Below are 19,346 nucleotides of genomic sequence, written 5' to 3'. Positions count from 1 at the left end.
TGCTCTATGTTAGTTTGCCAGGGCTGCTCAGTCGTGCCTGACTCTTTGCGACCCCATGGACTCTAACCTGCCAGGATCCTCTGTCCCTGGGTTTTCCCAGCAAGAACACTGGAGTGAGTTGCTATGCCTTCCTCCAGGAGATCTTCCTGATCCACTATTGAACCGGAGTCTCCTACACTGACGGGCAGATTCTTTACCATTGAGCCATCGGGAAGCCTTCTGGTGGCCAAGGGTAAAAGCCAGGCTCTTGTTTGTTAGTATTAATTCTTCAGTACACCGTTGGAAATTTTTAACGACTTTCTATTCACTTCTGTATAGAGCCTTTTAATCTGAAGCCAAAAGTTGTCTACACAATATTCAGCCTCATCTTGTGTGAGCACATGCTTCCTGAGAGCATGATGACTTTATACTGTGGTTGTGTTTTCTCTTGTCCTGAATTTTTAAATCTAAGTAAACTTGGTGCTTGGTGAAGCCTATTCTGTTATTTGTTAATTCAAAACCAAGACCATTGCTGCTAGTAGAACAGATTGTGGTTTACAGTCTTCTATGCCTTAATTTTTTTCTCATACATATCCTACCTCTTATTTCTGGAAATTGTGAGAGATTTCTTAAGTCTTCTTATGAATCCTAATTTGACTGCTAGCCATGTCTGTTTTGTTTCTGAGCTCATCAACTGAATTGTGTATCTCAGCAATCATTTCCACTTCCTAAAATGTCTTGTGTATATTAGGGAAAACCTACTGTTCTCCTCCTGTGTCTCTTTTCTGTGTGACTCCTTTACTACTCAGAACACTGCATTTCTGACACTTCCGGTCACCATATGTGTGGTGTAAATCTTTGAGACAACCATCTGATGTCCTAGAATTTAATTCAGTTCTAACACTGTCTACCTGGAGATGGTGTCAGTTCCCTGAGGTTAAGGTCTCAGTCCCACATCACTGCTCTCACCCCACCCTAGGTGCCAATTGCAAGTAGTAGGTCCTCAGGGTACCCACAATCTCTGTGTAATTAGGCTATAAATCTGAGGTCTCTACAACCCCTTCTTCAGGTTCTACTGATTTGCCAGAGCAGCTTGCCAAACTCAGGGAAACCCATACATCAACTACCTTATTGAAGAATATGATAAAGGATACAGAGGAACAGCCAGATGAAGAGTTCCATTGGGCGAGGTCTGAGAGAGTCCCAGTGCAGGAGCTTTTGTCCCTGTGGAGCTGAGGTATGTCTCCCTAGCAGTGTGGATGTGTTCACCAAACTGAAAGCTCTCCAAACCCTGTACTATTGGGATTTTTGTGGAGGCTTCCTCACATATGCTTAGTTGCTAAATCATGTCCAACTCTTTGCGACCCCATGGACTGTGGCTTGCCAGGCCCCTCTGTCCATGGAGATTCTTCAGGCAAGAATACTGAACTGGGTTGCCATGCCCTTTTCCAGGGGATCTTCCCAAACCAGGGATCTTACTCAGGTCTCCCACATTGGGGTCAGATTATTTATTGTCTGAGCCACCTTGGAAATCCAAGAATACTGGAGTGGGTAGCCTATCCCTTCTCCAGGAGCACTTCTCGACCCAGGAATCAAACCAGGGTCTCCTGCATTGCAGGAGGATTCTTTTTTTTTTTTTTTAAGAATGAATATTTTTGATTTATTCAAAGTTTCAATCTAAAACCTCAATGAAATCTACCACCTTTATTACAAGGGAACTGATGGTTCCTGAACAGAAAGAAATAAAGGTCAAGAAAGATGGCACCGGACATTGGAGAGTGACCCAAACAGGCCAAGGGTGCAGAAGGTTTGGTCCGATAGATCATGGACAGGCTAAAAGCCACATTTTGTTGAGAAATGATGTCAGAACTGGCTAAAGAGTATAAACCTCTGTAAGAAAATTAAACATGGCAAACTCGATTGGGACTCTGTTTACTTCAAGTCAATCATGTCTTCATCCGAGAAAGCGGTGAGCTGAAAGGGGCAGCTGCCCCAGACAGGGCTGCCTTCTTGCTCGGCCACAGGGTCTGGGTCGGAGCTGGTCGACTGGTAACGCCCATTGGGATTAGCTTCGGAAGTGGAAGGACTTTCTAGGGAGCTCGATGTGATCCTGTCACTGCTAGTGGACCGCACCGTCCCTGGCTTGGGGCCTCCTTGGTTTTCTTCCAGCCGATTCCGGGCCTTTGACTTGGGCTTTGGTACTCCTTCTGACCTGGATCCACCGTCATCAGAGAGGCCCAGCAGCTCCCTGCGGGTCCTGCTTGCTATTTCTTTGATCTCCATGCGGGACAGGGACAAGGAGTGAGTGACAGGAATGGCCGCGATGCCAATGCCGATGGAGGTGGGTGGGGTGATGACCTTGGAGACTAAGGGTGATTTCAGAGGCCGCTCGATGCTTCTGCCCACCAGGTTTCTGAGTGGAATCTTGTACAGATTTTTGGACTGAATTTCACCTTCCCCCAGGGAAGAAGGAAACACTGGAGTATCGCGGCTTGGGGGTGTCTGAGGAGAATTGTGGGCACTGGCCCCCTTGGAGCTGCCTCCGGATGAGACCTCGTTCGCTGATGCAGTTGCTGTGAAGTAGATATCCGACCTGGAGGCCACGAGCTGTAGCTGAGGCACGACGGCCGTGTGGACCAGGTTCCCATTCACCACCAGGCGGATCTCCATGGAGTCGGTGGTGAAGGCCAGCAGGTAGGGGAACGCACAGACTGCAAGGCAGCGGGGTGTCAGCGCCCAGCCCGGGCTGCGGCTGGGGAGCTGCTGGGGCCCTCTCACACCCAGCTTGCTTCTCTGGCGGCGCCCAGCTCTCCCCTTCCTCCTCTGTGTCTGTTCCTTCGGGGGCGCGTGTCCCCTTGTTCTAGGAGAGCCTCCCTCAGCCACTGAGCACCTGCCCGTGGAGGAGTGCACTGTCCCGGCTTCCCCCACTGCAGTTCTCCACCTCATCTTCTGGGCACACTGCCCATCCGGGTCCCCAGGACCTTCCCTCTGTGGTCCAGACATGCCCTCTGCCCACGTGCCTTCTGTCCAGGAACCTGGCCTTTACTCCTTCATTCCCTGTCCCTGAGTCACCCTCCCCTACGCTCCTCCTGTGTGTGTCTGGGCGGGGGCTGCGTCTTGTTCCTGCTCGCCTGGTTTCATCTGTGACTCTTCCTACTGCTCCCACGCCTCTAGCCTTGATCTGTCCAGTGGGTCCCCAGTGCTGTCGCAGGAGGATTCTTTACTAGCTGAGCTACCAGGGAAGCCCTTTCCTCACATAGGCATGCTCAATTATTAACTCAGTTTCTGGCCCCTTGTCTCTCTGGAAAATTGGGAGAGACAGCTGAAAATTCCAAGCTTCTAATCATGGATTGGTCTTTCTGGTTACTAGTGCCCATGCAGTCCCCCTCCAGGAGCCCACTTAGAGTCACCTCAATAGAACAGAAGATGCGACTAGTGCTGCTATCACTTAGGTATTTATAAGAGTTTTAGGAACTCTGTGCTGGAAGTTGGGAGAAAGGTGCAGGCAGGTACATATTTCTTATCATTTCCACCTTCCATCATCAACTCATCTTGCAAAATTTAACACATACATATATTAACACACGCACACATAATTTAAATGGCAGCTAACAAGATGATGTATGTGGTCAACATATATGAGAATTATTTACTTCTGTAATACATAATCAAATGCTGCTGTAGGTCATAAAGAAATAGGAGAACATTCTGAAGGAATGGGAAATGTAGTTTAAAAGGAATACAGATATTTTCCCAATAAGAGGGGGAGATATTCAACTTTACTAACAGCAACAACAAAAAAAGTACAGTAATACGAGATTATCTTTTCAAACCATAAAATTAATAAAGTTATAAAGGATTAGACACAAAGGCACACATACACACATATTGCACCAATGTTGGCAACACGGCTGTTTCATACAGTGTCCTTGATGGTGTGGTTGGTCATTTCTGGTATGCATAATAATTTCCTTTCAAAGAATCTCTCTTAAAGAAATACTCAGTGACACACAAAGACTTATACATGTGTATGTCCCTTCACCTCAGAACAGACTGTATAAAGAAAAACTATCAACAATGTCAAGGGCTAACAACAGAGGATTGATTAAATGAAGGGTAGTAGCACCAATCAGTAGAATACACATCACTGTTTTTAAAAAGTCATGTGTTTGAAGAATATAATACTAACATGGTAAAATAATCACCATATGATATTAAAGTAAAAAGGATGCACACTTGAGTAAAAACTCAATACATACAACAAAAAGCCTAGAGGAAAATGGAAATATTCTGACATGTTAAGTATGTTAGTTTCTAGTGAATGGATTATATGCAATTCCTTTTCTGCTGAATAATTTTCTCTATTTTCCAAGTTTTCTATGAATTTTTATTACTTTAGATTTAGAAAAAGAGAGATCCTATCTGTTAAGACCCATATCAAAGGCCACTATCTGAATTCTTTTCTAATCTTCACATCATAGTATTTCACATCTCCCTCCAGAACATAAGCCTATGGCATCTCTAGTCCCCTTTTGTTAGATTCTCCTACTAACAAGAATTTAAAGAGGAAATCATCTTTGTGTCTTTTGAAACATATGGTTTGCATTTTCACTTGGTCATTTATTGGCCCCCAAATTTCTGCTGCTGCTGCCTTTTATCCCTCAAGATCAGCCCCAGAATCTCTAGAGAAGCCTGACTCTCCAGCTTGATTAATGGGAGATTCCTTCAACTATTTACAGAAAGTGGTGGAAAGAGAAACATGGAAAGAGGAAGGGAGGAGGGCAAATCACATACACATTGTTAATAATCAAGGGAAGGGGGTGTAGGCATTTTAAGTTGCCTGTCAGCTCCAGCAAAACCATACTACTAGGTAAAGGCAAGGATTTAAACAAGGTTCCAGAACTATACTTTTAACATTAGTGCCCTGAAACCACCCCTACCCTCACACTACAAGTTCAGGAAATCCACTGAAAACTTAGGTAGAAGAAGAGCCACTTCCTTTCCCTGTGGCTGGGGCTGTTACCCTGCAGAGAGCATGGATGAGCTTAACAAAGAGAGAAGAAACTGGATGTGGGGAGACTGAGCCCCTGCTCTACAGGTACCATGCAAAAATTTTTCTGAGTCTTGGTTTCTTCATCTGTAAAATGGAGATGACACCTGCCTCACAGTGGGACCGAAGAAAAATCTGACTAAGCAAAAGGAGCACTGTTTTTGAGTTTCAAGAGAAAACATCTGTCAGAAGATGCTTTATTGAAAAAGAAAGTTGAGAAACCAAAATACCATGATCATAAATTAAAGTATCTTTTATTTTAAACACATTCAGCTTTAGAAAAGTTTAGTAAGTTTAATGTGTATTTATATCAAGTAATACAAAACTAAATCATTCATTTGTATGCTAATCAATATTAAAGTCACTTATGAAATTCATCTAAATGATGTTATACCAGCTTTCAAAACAACTAAATCACAAAGTCCATATGTGAAAATGAAAAAAGTAATTAAAATACATTTGCACTAGGAGACTTCTTCCTCATTCAAGAAGATTCAAGAACTAAAAACATATTTGCTTTGAAAATTTTTAGTAGTTTTCATCTAAGTAGTTATCTAACTAGTATACTAATTTACAGCTATGATGTTCACTTCCATTCTTAAATTAGAAACTCAAATCTGATAACGTTTTTGATATTTGTATTCTTTTTTCCACAATAGGTAATCATTTATTAATTAAAAACTAAATTATAATAATAAATAATTCAAATAATTATGGAGCACTAATTGTGTACTAGGTACTATTAACTGGGTATTATAGCTTTTCCTTTCAGAGTTAAAGCCTTGTCAATTATGTTTTTTTGGCCATTTGTTTCATTTTCTGTAGAATCACTCTCCACTCAAACAACTGAAAATGTATGTAATTTATAAAAATCTAAAAAGCTTCTTGGTAACTTCACTTTAACACTGAAGAGGAAAAACTCTAGTAATTATTGAACAGAAGAAACCTACACTGGTATACACTAACTGTGGCAGCTGTTCCTAGCTGTTCTGTCCTTCCCTTGATCACAGCTTGGCTGGAATTGTCCCCTTTTCCCCACTCAGGTGTTTATGGAAGAAAGTCTGGAGCTGCTGCCACGCATCTACCTGGGCCCTGGCATGAGCCATGGGCTCCCCTCCCCAGATGACAGGAGTGCCCACGAAGGTGTGCAGGGAAGCCGGGCACAGGGGGAAGTAAGGAGGCTCAATGTAGTGCCCCGTGCCTGGGTAACAGATGACCTGGGGTTTTGCCTTCCCATGGGCCTGCAAGCGTTTAGAGGCCTCGTTAGCATAGAATTCACTCTTCCAGTTGTGGTCATCCTGACCCACAAGAAACAGGAAGGGGCACTCAGCCCTTTCCACAGGAATGAAGCTCTTCTGGTCAGGTCCTTCCAAAGGGCTGTTCAGGACTTCCACAATGTCTACAAAGCCATCTTTGGTCATCTTGATTCGATTTTGGTTGAAACCCACAGGCGGCAGAGTCTCACCTTTGTAGTGTAAGGTTCCCCAGACATTGTGCACAGAGCCGTTGATTATGACGGCCGCAGAGATGCCCTTCAGGAAGGAAGCCATGGAGAGGCAGAGCTCGCCTCCTTTTGAAATCCCAAGCAGCCCAACTCCTGGACCCTTCACCTGAGAAAAGGTCAAAGGGAAAAGGAGAATGAGTCCATGAACAGTGCAGTGTGGCCAGTAGTGTCTGGACTTGAGAGTCGGGGAACTGTGCCTGAATCTGGGCTCTCCCAGTTATCAAGGTCTGCAGCCTTGGGATATTGACTTAACCTTTCGTTGTACCTTGCTTTCCACAATTTCTCCATCACCATTCCTAGTGTCTTCAACAGCCAAGTGGAGGACAACGAAATACTCTAGCCTTGAAGTTCCTTGACCACCAAACCTCCAATGGTCTTTTCCTCTCTCCCTGTCCATGGGACTCTCCAGCCAAGAATACTGGAGTGGGTTGCCATGTCCTCCTCCAGGGGATCTTCCCGACCCAGGAACTGAGCCCCCCCACCCCACCCCCGCCCCGTCTCATATCTCCTGCATTGGCAGGCAGGTTCTTTACCAAAAGCACCACCTGGGAAGCCCTTAATAACAATCCCTTGACCTCAAATCCACTCTGCCCTAGTTTGTACTCCTTTTCACAGCAAAACTTGTGGGAAATTTTGTCTGTAGTTATTCACTTTCTTGTCTTAATTCTCTGCTCAGTCCCCTCCAGTGTAGTTTGAGTTTGCCCTATTCCAGAAAGATTGTTCTCATCAATTACCAAATTTTTCTGCTATAAATGGCCTTTTGATTGACCTATCAACAGCTATTTTTTTTGGATCATGGTTTCTACAATAGCACTTTTGACTGATTTCAACTATTTATTCCTTATAAAGGTACTAGGAATGGGATATTATAGTGATCCCAATTTTGGAGAGTATGATACAGAAGCCCCAAGGTCAAGAAGCTAGCAACTGGCAAAATCAAACCTCAAATTTAACTTTTCTCTATCAAATACACTATTATACTGGTTCCACTACACCCCATCACCTTCTCTAGGAGCTCCAAGGCTTTCATCTACCTTGAGCTCTGATTGAATTATAAAATAAACAATCCTATTAATCCTCTAATATCCTGAGCAAGGTATATGTTCTAATCCTCTGATATACTGAACCCTCAAACATTTCTTACTACCCAGGTCCTTTACCACTAGGTGATTTGTTAAAAGTGAGTACTCTGCTCTCAGATGGTCACATGGAAGAGAGGATTGTAAAACACAAACATTTAAATGAGACAGCCTTCTGGAGAGAGTGATCACTTCCCCTTCCCCTCTTACTTCCTGGGTCAAACCGAGGGTTCTCAATGTGTTGAGCTCTTAATGAAATATGATAAAATACTGGAGTTTAAAATTCCATAATTTCAACTAGGACACTTTTACCAGCAGGAAATCTAACAATAACATCTAATTGCATGGAAACTGTCTGGGAGAAGTGACTATGAAAGGTAGTGTGTTGGGGGCAAATAGTGGCTGTCATGAATTTGTCAAGTTCTGTGAAAACCAAGAGCCTTTCAGAGAAGGAGAAATGATATGTAGAACATGAAACTAGAGAAGTTCCAACCTGAGGGTGATTAAGCAGGTAGTTCACAGCTTCTTCAAAGTACTCCAGGTGGACATGTCGTAGGCTTTTGGGGAGGTCTTCATAGTTATAATAAGCCAGCGCCAACACAGCAAAACCCTTCCCAGCCAGCAGACTAGCTCGATATTCCAGAAAGCCACCTCCAGCTGCAGAAATGTCCACAATCCCAGGAAAGGGCGCAGGTTCTTGGGAAGAAAAAACAGAGTTAAACTATACTTGAAACTCTTTGCTGTGGTGTCAAAAGCCATTTTTGCCTCTTTGGTGATGTCACAGTTTTCTATTGATGATCAGAAATGCTAAACAACTCTGGTCTTCAAAGGTCCAGACTGTGGCATAGTTTAAACCCACATTCCCCTCTACACCCAGGGCCTCAAAGCCCCACAGATTTTTGCAAAGAACATGTACTACTTTTATGAGTACCACTCCACATCAATTATAGGAAGAATTTTCAATTACAAATCACAACAGAAGAATCAACAGGAAAGAATCATCAATCACAGGCCTCAACAACAACAACAAAAAGGATGTACATTGCATCCCTTCCAAGAAATTGACTACCCCAGGAATTCAGCCAATGAGAAACCATCATCGCCCTAAACTGTCACTTACCTCCTATAGACTTCTACTGGAAGCAACCCCTCCCACCTTCCTCCTTTTTCTCTATAAAGTAACATTCCCTTCTTTGATTTGTTGAACTTGCCTATGGTTTTTGCCATGGCTTGCTTGTCCTGAATTGCACTTCTCTGGTGTTCTAGAAATAACCCATTTTTGCTGGTGAAACAACCGTTTTAAGGTCAACATTACTTGGTGCTTGGAAGTGGGATCCTAAGAGATCTCCCCCAAACTCCCAGGTTGGTGAGGACACAGGTGCTCATCCCCACAGAGTCCATGTGCTCACTGCCTTCTAGCCAAGCCTGGAGTTTGAGGGTAAGTCTGTCCTGGATTTCAAGCTCCACTGTCTGCATTTTGAGTTCTCCAATCTTTATTTGCGATCTATTTAAAGGCTTTGTCCTTTCTGAGAGTATTCCTTTGGTCTTTGGTCTGATTTCTTTAGGTACTGGGCTGTGCCTGTTGGAACTCTGCTGTCTAGGAATTTTTCTTTTTGCTCTAGAGAAAAATCTTTAAGAAATGGGATCCCTGTCATCAAAATGCTTTGACAATGCCCCCCTCCTTTCTGGGCCCCGGCTGGTTTTACATCTAAAAACTTTGGTCCCTCCTCATGTGCATTTCTTTTTTTTTTCCCTCATGTGCATTTCTAATTAAATGGACTGAAAAATATTTGAGAACACCAATCAACATTATGAGGAACATTTGAGCTCCCCAAACTTACTTTTCTTAAAATTGAATTAGACATCTGTTTAATTGGCATTCTGAGGCTTCCAGTCATTACTGGCAATCTTGAACTACTTCTCTGCAAATTACAATTTCAAAATTAACTGAGGTAAACGAACAATGAAGGAGTCAAAATGCTTCTGAGGCCTCTCTTTCCCGCTCCCTTCAGCCACTTGCTGTACTCGGGCACCCCGTCCAGTGCCACCGCCTCCTCCCTTGCTGCACTGCCTCGGTCTCCTCTATACCCTCAGTTTCCCCAGTCCAATGCTCTCACTGACTTTCTGTTTCTCTTGGCACTTCTCTCCACTCCCTCCTCCTCTGAACTTGTCAGAACCTGCCTTTCTAAAATTATGTCTTCTGAGCACCCAGATAAACCTTTTCTTTCTTATGTTCCCTAGACTAAGGCTGAATTGGGAGTCATAGTTGAAGAGTTTCCTAAAGTACCCGAGAACCCTCACAGGTTTGCTGAAGAGTCTAACACATTTTATTCAAACTTCCCAACCTGGTTGCTTAGATTTTTATCAGTTAGCCCACCTGCTTATTGGTGAGGGTCAACCCAAATATGTGATTAAGGCTGTCTGATGGGAACAGCCCAAACAGAATTTAGAAAAACCCCTAACTTTTGACCAAATGCTAGAATATTTTCTGGAAACCTCTACTGAGCAGTTACAGTAGCTTTTCCTAAAACTACTGATTGAAACAAAATTCAAACTTGTACAGAAAAATCTGATGAACCTGTTCATGACAATTAGAATTGTTCTTGGAATGTTTGCAAAGCAGACAAATTCTCATTTGTTTGCAAAGGAAGTTCCTGTTTTCCCTCAGGTGGTGAATCCACTCAGGTAACCTTTAACTCTGTTTTTGTGCTGAGCCAGGAGGTTCCTCTTTATTTGAAATAAGAAGGGTGGAATGAGAAAACTGTATCCACTCCAGATTTAATTTGGCACATCAGTTCACTTGCAAGGTAGATGAGTCAACTGATAAGAAAGATCACTAGATTTCTTAATTTTCAATTCTGGCAAATGAAGGTATAGAGCCCCAAACCCTCTAGTTGCTCCTATTATTGGGAAGACACAGGACACTGAAGAATTTTAGCACTCAAGGTGCCTTCAGCCTTCTAGCCAGCCTTTCCAGTGTCCTCTTAATTTCGAATGATGGAGCTTCAAGGAACTACAGGGGCTCTTCCCAATCCTCCATCTTGATCCACCTGCGGAAACATTTCTCCAGATTAAGGATGAAGCTCTTTCTATCCTTAATGACACCAGAGCTACACTCCTAGTACTCAACCCCACTTCTGTAAAGCAGCCCCTGCTTTGGAGTTCTAAAATAGTTCAATTAGTTGGAATCTCTAATGAATCTCAAGAAGTTCCTGTCTCTGAACCTATTTCCTTTTGTTTCCTTGACAGAATACACCCTTTTCTCCTGAGTTCCTCTGCCCCTATTCATTTATTAGACTGAGACTTAGAAAAATATCATGCTGGAATTTTCTCTCCCCAAACAGAGAGATAATTCTGGAATCTGACAGTAGCAATCAGAATAGCCAACCAAGTAAATTAAGTGACCCTTTGACATCTTTTATTGACTCCATTTCTGATGGTTTTCCTGGTGGCTCTGACAGTAAAGAATCTGCCTGCAATGCGGGTTTGACCCCTGGGTTGGGAAGATCCCCTAGAGAAGGGAATGGCAACCCACTCCAGTATTCTTGCCTGAAGAATTCCATGGACAGAGGGCCTGGTGAGCTATAGTCCATGAAGTCACAAAGAGTTGGACATGACTGAGCAACTAATAGTTTCACTTTGACATATTTTATTAGCTCCATTTTTGATGGCACTGTAGCTGAATCTGGAGAACACTGATAATTGTCCCTGTTTGATAGCTACCATCATCCTCTTTACAGGTAAAATCTGCAGCTGATATTAGAGGAATCCACAATGCAACTTCTATCAACATTCAAACAGATGTTGAATGTTGAATTCAAACAACGTTCAAACTTCTCCCTGAGTCAATCAGTATCCTAGAAATAAAGAATTCCTGCAAGGCATCAAACCTATAATAGAGGATTAAAATTCTCAGGGCCTCATTATCCCCTGTACTAGTCCCTGGAACACTGCTATTTAGATTGTATGTGCTCAGTTGCTTCTGACTCTTTGCAGCCTCATGGACTGCAGCCTGCCAGGCTCCTCTGTCCATGGGATTTCCCAGGCAAGAACACTGGAGTGGGTTGCCATCTCCTTCTCCAGGGGATCTTCCTGACCCAGGGATTGAACTCAGGTCTCCTGCATTGGCAGGCAGGTTCCTTACCACTGTGCCACCTGAGAAGCCCATTTACGCTATAAGAAAACCCAATACATCGGGCGAGAAGTTGGTCCAAGAGTTATGAGCAAAAAAACATGGTTATCCCTTGTCGCCTTGTTGTTCCTAAGCCCCAAACACTACTGATATCTAGTCCCAATGAAAGCAACTTTTTCACCATAACTGATTTATACAGTGTGTTCTTTAGTGTTTTAATTGATGAGGTGAGTGAATGCATGTTTGCTTTCATGTAGGAAAAAAGGCAATTCACCTGGACAGCAATGTCCCAGGCTTTCACAGACAGTTCCTCTTACTTTTTACAAGTCTTAAAAGCTGATTTGGGTGATATAAACCTTTCTGCAGGCTTTACTTTGTCACAGTAGATGAATGATTTGCTTCTCTGCTCTCTGTAAAACTCTTCATGGCAACAGAGCATCCACCTTTTTCAGTCTTCAAAGGACAGAAAGTCTCTAAAAAAAACTACAGGTTCCTCTAATGCAAGTTGGATATTTAGGGCACCTGATTATGGAAAACAGATTCCTTTTGGTTCTAGGTAGATCTGGGGCATCCTGTACATCTGGAAATCTACAATTAAGTGCCAATTATGAGGTTTTCTTGAGCTAGCTGCCCACTGTCAAAAATGGATTCCAAACACTTCTCTTATGGCCCAGTCCCTACATACTTTACTTTAAAAAAAGCCAACAATCTGGTCTTACCAGAAATTCAAAAATTCCCACTACTTACCTCTGTGCACACATTAAACCATTAGTCTACTGACAAAATGATAGCATTCACAAGCAAATATCAGTGGGGAAAAATAAGGCCACAAAAAGTGCCTGCACCTCACTTGTCCAACCTGTTCAAGCTAGAATCCAGGAAAACCTGTTTGCACAACTCCTGGCCACTGAATTGTCTGATGGAACATGGGAGTTTTGCAAATGGATTTCATTCAGCTTCCTCTGTCTCACAAAACTAAATATGTTTTAGTCATGGTTTGTATTTTTCTCACTGGAGTGAAACCTTCCCCTGTAGACAGGTCACTGCTTCTTCTATAGCTAAAATTCTGTTCAGTCATTCAGTCATGTCCAACTGTTTGCGACCCCATGGACTGCAGCACGCCAGGCTTCCCTACCCATCACCAACTCCCAGAATTTGCTCAAACTCATGTCCATCGAGTCAGTGATGCCATCCAACCATCTCATCCTCTGTTGTCCCTTCTCCTGCCTTCAATCTTTCCCAGCATCAAGGTCTTTTCTAATGAGTCAGTTCTTCCCATCAGGTGGCCAAAGTATTGGAGTTTCAGCTTTAGCATCAGTCCTTCTAATGAATATTCCAGATTGGTTTCCTTTAGAATTGACTGGTTTGATCTCCTTGCAGCCCAAGGGACTCTCAAGACTCTTCTCCAACACCACGGTTCAAAGGCATCAATTCTTCGGTGCTCAGCTTTCTTTATAGTCCAACTCTCACATCCATACATGACTACTGGAAAAACCATAGCTTTGACTAGATGGACCTTTGTTGGAAAATTCCTAAAATTCTGTTAGTAAAAGATTATCCCTTCCTGAGGAAGCCCTCTTGAACTGCCTAGAGATCAGGGCAACCAGTTAACCTGTTTAACCAGTTAACCTGTTTAACTGGTCAAGTACTTCAATAAGTCTGTGCTGTTTGGCTGGTTTCACAACACTTTCACTGTGCTTATTCTCAATCCTCAGGGTAAGTCAAACAAACTAAGGGCACTTTAAGACTCACTTGGCAAAATTTGTAAAACCCTCCAAATACCTTGGCCAAAGCATTGCTGTTGGTCCTTCTAAATCTCAGTTCCATCCCCTTTGGAACTCAAAAACTCTCACCCTTTGAGAAAGTCACAAGACATCCAATATACCTGACCCCTGCATCTTTTGATTCACAGCTGATAAAAAAAGTATACATCGTAGTGTAAAGGCCTAGTTGCTTCCATTCAAAATAAACATGCTTTGATAGAGCAGTCTTGTCACAGAACCCTCCCAGGAGATGAAGACCTTAAGCATCATATCTTGTACTTTAGAGATTTCATTTGCTGGAAAAGATACCTCCAAAAAGTCTCGTTTAATCTCACTGGAAAGGGCACTTTCAGGTTCTGCTAACCAACTCTTGTGCTGCCAAACTCCGGGGAACAGGCTCTTCATTTCACATGACACGTCTCAAGAGGGCACCAAACCCTGACTGAACCTCACACCAGAGGATGACCTGAAAGCAAAGACTTCCCAGAACCGAAGCAGATACCATCTGACCAGACATCTTTGCCAAAATGTCAGGGACAAGACTATTAGAAAGTTCAAGATTCACATGTCTTTTTTTTTATTTGGACTGATAACTGACTGGATTCTTATCCGAATTCAGGATAACTGAACTTGCAACCTTACATACCATGCTACTTACTGATAACATATTTGTTTCCAAAGAGTTCTTTTGAGATTACACTACTGTTTTTAAAATATCTTTGAAGTTTTGCTGTCTTCATGGAGAGTTCATTAGCTATTGCTTTGTGTTTATACCTGCAGTATATCTTCCCAAATGCACTGGGTTAATTCTTTTCGATTTTGTGTGCTCTTATTGTATTCACTATTCTATTTTGCTCTCATGGCTGTTTTAAATGGGGACTTCCAGGAGACATCTGTGATTCTAGGTTTAAATGGGGACTTCCAGGAGACATCTGTGATTCTAGGTTCACTTCCATAGGGAGAACTTTACGCCTCGAAATCAGAATAAGTGCCTGGGGCTTCCCTAGCGGCTCAGTGGTAAAGAACCCACTTGCGAATCAATGCAAGAGACCCGGGTGTGATCCCTGGGTTGGGAAGATTCCCCTGGAGAAAGAAATGGCAACTGACTCCAGTACTCTTGCCTGAGAAATCCCATAAATGGAGGAGCCTAGCAGGCTATAGTTCATGGGGTTGCAAAAGAGTCAGACATGATTTAGTAACTGAACAAAGACAAGTATTTGTTCAGCTGGCTACCTTCAGCCTACAGTTTGGAATTGTCCTGTTATTTTTGATTCTGTACTTGTTGCCCACTAGACCTTTGTAAAAACAATGTACCCCAAATGGTGTATGTACCCTATTACTTAGGGTCTTGATAAATATGGACTATAGATGCAAAGTGCTGGAAAGTTCTCCCTCCTACCCCTCCTTGTTACTCAAATGTGACCTCAGTAAGTTTCTAATTAGTGCAGTTTCTAACAAGGGACATGACAGCTAGGAAAGGTTCTTCCAGACATTGAAGGACAAAAGACCACTGACTCTTGATTGGTGGTGTTTTTGGAGAAAAATCTTAATTAAAAGGGAGAAATGTGGAAATTAATAAAAGGAAACCTCACCAAAATGGAGTCAGGAGGACAGAACTGGAGAACTGCCATGCAGTACCACTCCACATCAATTGTAGGAATAATTGTCCCTTATAGATCACAACAGAAGGATCATCAACAGGAAAGAATCATCAATTACAGGCCCCAACAGAAAAAGATGTATATTGCCTCCCCTCCAAGAAATTGACTACCCCAGCAATTCAGCAATGAAAAATTGTCGACACCCCAAACTCTTTTCTTTGATGGATTTTTGTTCAAAACAACAGCTCCCGACTTCCTTCTTTTTCTCTGTAAAATAGCATTCCTCTCCTTGTTCTGTTGGACTTGCCTACAGTTTTTGCCATAGCATGCTTCTGCCAAATTACAATTCTCTGTTATTCCCAAGTTAACCCAGTTTTTGCTAGTCCAGTAACTAACTTTTATTTTTAAGGGCAACAGTGAGGATGCAAAATGAAACAATCACCCTGGAAAACAACTGACCAAGTTCTTATAAATTTAAACATACACTTAGGTTATGACCCAGTATAACCTCACTTCCAGGTATTTACCCCAAAAATGAAAGCTTATGTTCACACAGAAACATGGATTCAAGTGTTTGCAGTGACTTTATTCATAATCTCCAAAGACTCAAAACTCAAATGTCCTGCACCTGGCTAATGAATTAACAAACTGTGGCACATCCATATAATGGAAACGTGTAAGATACAAGAAGGAACTAGCAAACGCATGGAGCAACACAAATGAATCTCAAGTGTGTTATGCTAGACTCAAAAAGCTACCTACGTGTATGCTTCTAGTTATTTCACATTTTAATTATTTACATAAAAGTTTGTATGTAATGTGCAATTTTTAAGGAATAATTATAAAGCAAGTAGTTTATACCCAGAACTTTAAGAAATAATTCAGTTCTAACCATCAAAGCCCTGTGAGTTCCCGTTTCTCTTCCCTCACTTTCCACTATTCTAAATTTATCAGTCTCTTGATTTTTTTACATTCTTACCACTTGGAAGCACATTTTAAGTGGCAGTTTGTTTGGTTTGCCCTTTTAAAAAATGTTATCTGAATGTAATGCTACTGAATGTGTTCTTCAGGAACTTGACATTTCATTCAGCACTGTTTTTGAGGTTCATCCTGTTGGTTCCTGTGACTCTAGTTCAGTCACTTTTGTGCTGTAAATATATCTCAATTTATGCATCAGTTTTATTATTGTTGGACATTTGGGCTGTTTCTGTTGAATTTGCTCTTAGAAACATAAATCCCTACTGGTGTACCAAGAGTAGAATGACATAGTCAACTTACTAAGTAAAAGCAATTTTTTTCCAGAGTAGATGAGTAACTGTATTTCTCTTACCACTACATGGAAGTTCCTTTTCCTCCACATACTGGTCAAATATTGGCAATGTTAGACTTCTAAATTATGAGGGTGTGAAATGTAGTGTGTAGTTCTGAGGAAGGAGACAGAGGGTCTCTGGACCGGACACCTGGTGTTTGTCAAGTGGAGTAAAATTCGAGCTTTGTTCTCACCAGACACTCCACAGACAAAGCAAGTGGCAGAAGCTGAGCTCTACTAAAGCGAAGAGACAATTGACCAAAGGGAAACAACGAACAGGAAGGACTGTCTTACGTAAGTGATTTACATCAGCTCTATCCTATGCTCCTCACTCAGGATGCCCATACCCTTTTTTCTTTGGGTGTACATCTCCACCTGAATTCTAACTTACTGTGCTTCTCCTTACTCAGGACGTCTACATTCCTCTCCTGGTGTGTATCTCTGCTGAGCTTCTGACTTCTGACTCACTGCGCGCTTCCTCTTTAGAGAGGACGCCTATACGGATTCCCTCCAGGTGTACATTTCTGCCTAGTTTTTGACTTCGTGTGCACCTCACTCAGGATGCCCACACTCCTCTTCGAGTGTGCATTTCTGCCTTGATTCTGTCTTAAATAAACAATCTGTTTCTCCCTATGCTCTCCCATACTTTGGGCTGTGTCTCTAATAACCTTTATACCCGTTTTTACAGTTTTTGTCTCCTTGAAACATTCTTGCTTTCAAACAGTGGCAAGAGCCAGGGAGGGCCACTTTGCCTCTAGCCCCTGGTGGTCTAGTGGTTAGGACTCTTGGTTTTCATCCAAGTTACCCAGGTTCAGCTCCTGGACAGGGAACTAAGATCTCTCTTCAGGAAAGCTCACTGCCCTCCCATTGAGATCAGTTTTATTTTGCATTTGCCTGATTCTTAATGAAGATAACCATCTTTTAACAGTTTCACTGGTTGTTTTTATGTAATGGTCAAATTAAACAATATCAAAAGATCTCCAGTGGATAACAAGAGGCTTTCCTCCTTCATGCTAATTTTCTTAAAAAAATTTTTTTTTTTTTTGGACTGTGCTGGGTCCTTGTTGCTGGGTGGGTTTTTCTTTAGTTGTGGTGAGTGGGGTCTAATCTCTCTAGTACGCTGGCCCCTCATTGCGGTAGCCTCTCTTGTGAAACACAGGCTCAATAGATGTAGTACACAGAACCAGCTGCTCTGGAGGCATATGGAATCTTCCCCCATCAGGGATCGAACTTGTGCCCCAGGTGGATTCTTTACCACTGAGCCACCAGGAAAGGCCCCTAATTTTCTTAAATCTTTTAATATATGGTGGGAGTTAAGAAGCAAAGTTGTAAAATTGAGAGATTTGGAAAGAAAACTTTAAAAACTGGGAATTACGTATAAAAAAAATTTTTTTTTTCATCACAACTATCTTTTCTCCCTTTCCTTGTGATCTCTTTCCTGACCTCTGTTCCGGAACAGAGTAATCACCTCCACAGCGAACGAACGGTCCAGTCCTGTCTCCTGCAAAGTTTCAGGCCCCACGTACTTTTGGAATGCTGGGAGCTACCTACTTACTGCCTTCCTCTCGCACAGGGACAGATCAACAGTTAGGGATACTGACGGCTCACCTGGCGGCAGGAAGAGCGTGGCGCGCACCCGGCCCGCGCGCACCGGCTCGCGCCGCACGCCGGGGGCCAGGAAGTCGCGCTCGTGCACCGCCCGGCCCAGGAGTCGCTGGGCCCCGGGCTCGTGGCCGTCGACCACCTCCAGCTCCACGACGAAGGGCGTCTGCACGTCCCGCTTCACCAGGCGCAGCAAGGGCTTCTCGGGCTCCAGAGCCCAGAAGAGCCCCATGGGCTCGAGCCCCGCGAAGCTCCCGCCCAGCGCGGGCGCGCGCTCCAGGTCCAGCAGGCCGGCGGCGTCGGCGCAGTAGCGCGCGTGGGCCCTGAAGAGCGCGCCCTTCTCGTCGCGCAGGGACGCGCGCAGCGTGACCGGCTGCCGCGGCGCCAGGCCGCTCACGGTGATATGCACGCGCTCGTCCCAGCGGCAGCGGCCGGCCGGCTCCAGCATCACGGTCACTGTCATTCCAGACACACAGCCTCGGTCCGTACTCTAAATGAGGAGGCGCGGACGGCTGCTGGAGTTTTGTCTCAGGGCGACTGGGGCGCGCCCGGAGACACGACGAGATCAGGCGTGGTCTGGAGCCAAGATAAGTTTCGTGACTGAGCCGCCTTTGGAACGTCCCGGGGCTTCAGGTCTGTGGACCTTGTGCGCCCAAGTCGTCTGAGGTTAAAAGCACCAGATCGTTCACCCGGGCCAGGACAGGACGCACAGGAATGTCTTGCTGTCCAGAACACGAATCTGCCCGCCCACCGACGCCTCTTCTCTGCCTTAAACTGGTTCGTTTGTGAAATCAGAGATTAGTGGATTTAGGCAAAATTCCAACAAAAGGGAAAGGACAGCTTTAAAAAAAAATCAGTCATTGAATTAAATTGAAGAAAGTAGGGAAAACCACTAGACCATTCAGGTATGACCTAAATCAAATCTTTTACAAATAGATTCCAGGGATTAGAGCTGACTTTAGTTCATAGTTCTGCCTAAAGAACTATGGATGGAGGTTCCTGACATTGTACAGGAGGCAGTGATCAAGACCATCCCCAAGAAAAGAAATGCAAAAAGGCAAAATAGTTGTCTGAGAAGGCCTTACAAATAGCTGAGAAAAGAAGATAAGCTAAAGGCAAAAGAGAAAAGGAAAAATATACCCATTTGAACACAGAGTTCCAAAGAATAGCAAGCAGAGCTAAGAAAGCCTTCCTCAGTGATCAATGCAAAGAAATAGAGGAAAACAATAGGGTGGGAAAGACTAGAGATCTCTTCAAGAAAATTAGAGATACCAAGGGAACATTTCATGCAAAGATGGGCACAATAAAGGACAGAAATGGTATGGAC

The 19,346-nt window shown here is 43.4% G+C and overlaps 1 protein-coding gene across 1 annotated transcript; it reads right to left on the bottom strand.

Annotated features, from left to right (window-relative positions):
• Positions 1-3,442: 3,442 nt before the first annotated feature.
• Positions 3,443-18,747, bottom strand: LOC785383 (acyl-CoA thioesterase 2). The gene is made up of 3 exons (XM_002690999.7): positions 18,026-18,747; positions 8,106-8,308; positions 3,443-6,639 (listed from the first exon to the last, which is right to left on the bottom strand). The coding sequence occupies exons 1-3, from the start codon at positions 18,480-18,482 to the stop codon at positions 6,034-6,036; spliced, it is 1,266 nt and encodes a 421-aa protein (XP_002691045.4). The 5' UTR covers positions 18,483-18,747; the 3' UTR covers positions 3,443-6,033.
• Positions 18,748-19,346: the final 599 nt, after the last annotated feature.

The sequence above is a fragment of the Bos taurus genome, chromosome 10 (genome assembly GCF_002263795.3).
Source record: "Bos taurus isolate L1 Dominette 01449 registration number 42190680 breed Hereford chromosome 10, ARS-UCD2.0, whole genome shotgun sequence".
NCBI lineage: Eukaryota > Metazoa > Chordata > Mammalia > Artiodactyla > Bovidae > Bos > Bos taurus.
Note: the sequence above shows the minus strand (reverse complement) of the source record. Positions and strands in the feature narration are given on the sequence as shown.

Bases quoted from the DNA above. Each gene is read 5' to 3' on its own strand.
- LOC785383 (XM_002690999.7), bottom strand. From the start codon at position 18,482: ATGACAGTGACCGTGATGCTGGAGCCGGCCGGCCGCTGCCGCTGGGAC. The intron at 8,309-18,025 runs GTGAGCCGTCAG...TTTCTTCCCAAG, and splicing joins CACGCTCTTCCTGCCGCCAG to AACCTGCGCCCTTTCCTGGG. The intron at 6,640-8,105 runs GTTGGAACTTCT...ACCTTTTCTCAG, and splicing joins ACCTGCTTAATCACCCTCAG to GTGAAGGGTCCAGGAGTTGG.